At 33.2% G+C, this 3577-nt stretch overlaps 1 protein-coding gene across 1 annotated transcript; it reads right to left on the bottom strand.

Annotated features, from left to right (window-relative positions):
• Window positions 1-362: 362 nt before the first annotated feature.
• LOC147539067 (putative glycosyltransferase At5g20260) lies at window positions 363-2988 on the bottom strand. The gene is made up of 4 exons (XM_086641256.1): window positions 2695-2988; window positions 2440-2594; window positions 1984-2338; window positions 363-1194 (listed from the first exon to the last, which is right to left on the bottom strand). The coding sequence occupies exons 1-4, from the start codon at window positions 2914-2916 to the stop codon at window positions 523-525; spliced, it is 1404 nt and encodes a 467-aa protein (XP_086497382.1). The 5' UTR covers window positions 2917-2988; the 3' UTR covers window positions 363-522.
• Between the last annotated feature and the right edge of the window lie 589 nt (window positions 2989-3577).

The following is a 3577-nucleotide window of genomic DNA, read 5'->3' as shown; positions in this document are numbered from 1 at the left end:
ACAAATACATCAGTAATGTATATTTGTTTAGTAAATGTAAACATGTGTAGGAACAAATTTGTTTTTTACATAACAAAAACTAAGTTGCATGAAATATAACTAAAAACAGCAAAAGACGTAAAGTTACATACGTTTTGCTTTATGCGATAAGATATTGGTGTGATGTTAAATGTGATTTGTTTGGTGGATCTAAAAATTAGTTAACTTTAGGTTTTTTGAGGATTTTTCGTTAACATTAGACTCATGGTGCTGTTAAGGTTCCGTTTTTGACTTCTATAGAACTTAAAAAGATGAAGAACCCATATTATAAATATAAGATGGTTCAAATAGTAAATCTATTTTGAACCTTAACACCACAAGAATTTTATCGAATAAATCAATTTATTAATGTTGATTCAAAATTTGAACTTGTTGAATCATGCCTCTTTATTTCTATTTTGAATTACAAAAAATATGAAAAAATATTTAATTGAGATGATTCAAATAGCAAACCGACTTCACTACAAAGACATCTAGTGCTAATCATTGAGGTAAAGACGGTAACCGAAGGTTGAGTCTCCTTAACCACACTGAATGAAGTATCATATGAATCAAATCGAAACTTTGTGGTGGTCGATTTAAAGTAAAATGTTTTTGAACTTGTATCACCCCCTTCTGCAATTCAAGATATTTTTCATGAGGTATTGCTTGCAAAATCCTCTTAATATCTGGTATTTTATCTACTGGGATATTCACTGAAAATTGATTCCAATCAAGAACATCACTGAAAGGAAGTGCATAATGATCAGATATTATGACAGGAACACAAGCAGCTCTAATGGTTTCTGTAAGTCTTGGGCTACCAACTTCATACCCACTAGGGCAAAAGCAATACTTACTATCATTCAACAGTTCAGTATAGTTTTGACCTTTGGGAAGGTATTCATGAACTTGTACTTCACTATCTTTGTCTTTCCAGTAATCAATTAGTAATGTCCTTATGTATCCATGTTTTCCACCCGCGAAGAACCCTAGTATGGACCGATGTGCAGAAGCGGTACGATTTTGAGGCAGGTTGAGGTTTTGAATTCCAACCATGATTCCGGGTATTGAGACATCTCTTCTAGGGTTAAAACCTTCCGACGTGTTTGCATTGCAAAGGACTCTAATGAAGTTTTCGTACAACTTGGGATCACCACCTGACGCATCGGGTCCCTGAATTCGAAAACACTATTAATAATTACTTACACGTTACGTTGATTGATATTAAAAAGTAATTAATTTAATAAACGAAGGAAAGTCGTACTTAATTTTGTTGGAAAAGGTAAAATATTATAAATAACTTCGACAATGATGCAAAGAAAATGCAGTTTGTTAATTACTCATTTAATACTCTCTCCGCGTCCTTTGATATCGATATCTCATTATTAACAATGTAGGTCAATGAATGGGTTTATCAAGTTACATTAAAGTAAGCTAAATTTGTCTCATTAGTTTATTAACAATATTAATGAATGAACGGTTGTTGCTATTTTCCTATATTACTGTTTATTTATTAATTTTATTCTCGAAATTAGATATAAATCTCTATCAAATGACCTCAGATGACCAATAAGAGCGTGGCAGATGGTCAAATAGAAATCGTAGAAATTGTATAATAAGGGAGCGAAATATACCTTCCAAATTTATCTCCAAGAGTTGGAGATTATAATTCGCAAAATTTATCTTCAAATTTATATAAAAATATCCCCCTCTTTGGTTTTACAATATTTCACCCTCAATTTCAAAATTTGATATAATTGTCGGCACCCGGTGAGCACGGGTTATACACTCGTAACTTATTTTTAAGGTGAAATATTTCTTGTTGCACTTGCCTAACTAATTAGGATCAATGATTTATGAGAAAACTATAATGCAAAACTTACTAGTTAAAATATGATTGTAATTGAAATTACTGAGGATGAATATTATCGAGTCTGTTATCAGAGAGTGTGTGTTACATACCCAATCGTGACAAGCAGCCATGAAATGATCGCCTCCGTTGCTTCTATTCCAAAACGGGTGTCTTTGAGATATGAGGCGTACATAATCGTTTACTACGTTGTATATCGGAGTCCTGTCGAAGGAGATGAGTGGATTATATAGATATCCAACTGCACTAGCAATGCTGAATGGTAGGAAGAATGCATGAGCCTCTTCAGGGTTTTGAGCTGCATATGGATTATTTTCTCTACCCATTTCATCAATAAAATGACCTTCCGTGGAATATAGATCATAGAATGGCCCATCATGTATAAGAGGGGGTTCCCCTTCTCTATAACTCCATATCTTGAACCTCTTCACCATCTCAATGTGACTCCTGCATAAAAATATCCTTTATAAACTTTTCGATACAGTAAGATTCGAACTTTAGTCTCCACAGTGGAGATCAGTTAGGTCGATGATGCTAAAGATCTTAACTGATGAAATGCGTATGGATTTCGATAAGTAGGTCCGGTGGGAATAAAATCTTCATCTTTATCAGGTGTACAGATTCTAGTCTTTGCCGCCTTCCGAATAGCAGTTCTTGCTCTTGCTAGACCTTCTTCAATTCTTTCCAAACTACTACTCTTATCCTGTAGTAATTGTATTCATGCATAAATTAACAAGTACAAATTTACTAGAACTTGGTAAAAATGAAATCAAACAAACATGAATTCAAGATAGAGAACTCACTGTAATTTTAGTAAGCTCTCCATTATAGAAGCTTTTGGTCAGATCATGACTAGCACTTGTAGTTGAAGATAATAAAGGTTCAATAACAGGAGAAGGAGAAGTTATAAACTTTAACTTGATGTTATGATTATTGTTATTGTAAGGAGAGACATAAAAGTTGAGAAAAAGTAGAACAATAGTCAAGACTAGGAAGGATGTTGTAGTACTGCTTAAGCCTGCCATGGGTTATTACCTCTCTCTCTCTCTCTCTCTCTCTCTCTCTCTCTCTCTCTCTCTCTCTGTATATATACACCCTTTCTCTAAGATTTATGAGCAAGAATCTTATAGAAGTTAGAAGAGGAATACTTACTTTAATGGGTAGTTAATACATTAGTTCTTATAAAAGTTTAATTTTGATGAAGATGAGTGATTCTTTTTTTTACCTGGAAATCCAAGAGTCATTAGATTCATATGATGTTTATCATAGTATGTATATTTACTTTTTTTTTTAGTTAAACCAGAATTCCATTCATTAGTAGGACAATAATCCAGAACATTACATGGTTGAGAGTTTAACTCCTCTCTGAGTACAACATGAGAGTTGCATAAGTGAAGTACAATACATAACTTCCAAACATAAAGTGCCTCATGAGGAGAAAGGAGTTCCAAGACAAAAAAAAAACTAAAAGAAAATATCCTAAAGGTCATAAAATGAAAAGATCATCAAGATCGCGAATGAAAAGACCTTAAAGGTCATACAATTTCATCGAACTAAAACATAAGTAGAAATAATAAACCAAGTAGAGAATGGAGATCGATGTATATTTGCCTTTATATGTGGATGGCATGCTGATAGCCTGCAAGAATGTCTGAAGATGAGTGATATATTAGTTCTTATAAAAGT

Source organism: Eschscholzia californica, unplaced genomic scaffold (assembly GCF_041429995.1).
Source record: "Eschscholzia californica isolate CP2 unplaced genomic scaffold, dmEscCali1.0.p SCAF_5, whole genome shotgun sequence".
NCBI lineage: Eukaryota > Viridiplantae > Streptophyta > Magnoliopsida > Ranunculales > Papaveraceae > Eschscholzia > Eschscholzia californica.
The sequence above is the reverse complement of the archived record's forward strand: the minus strand, read 5'-3'. Positions and strand labels throughout refer to the sequence as shown.

Coding starts and splice junctions, on each gene's coding strand:
- LOC147539067 (XM_086641256.1), bottom strand. CDS start 2,916: ATGGCAGGCTTAAGCAGTACTACAACATCCTTCCTAGTCTTGACTATT. Junction 2,595..2,694: donor GAGAGCTTACTAAAATTACA/GTGAGTTCTCTA, acceptor CAATTACTACAG/GATAAGAGTAGTAGTTTGGA. Junction 2,339..2,439: donor AATCCATACGCATTTCATCA/GTTAAGATCTTT, acceptor ATTTTTATGCAG/GAGTCACATTGAGATGGTGA.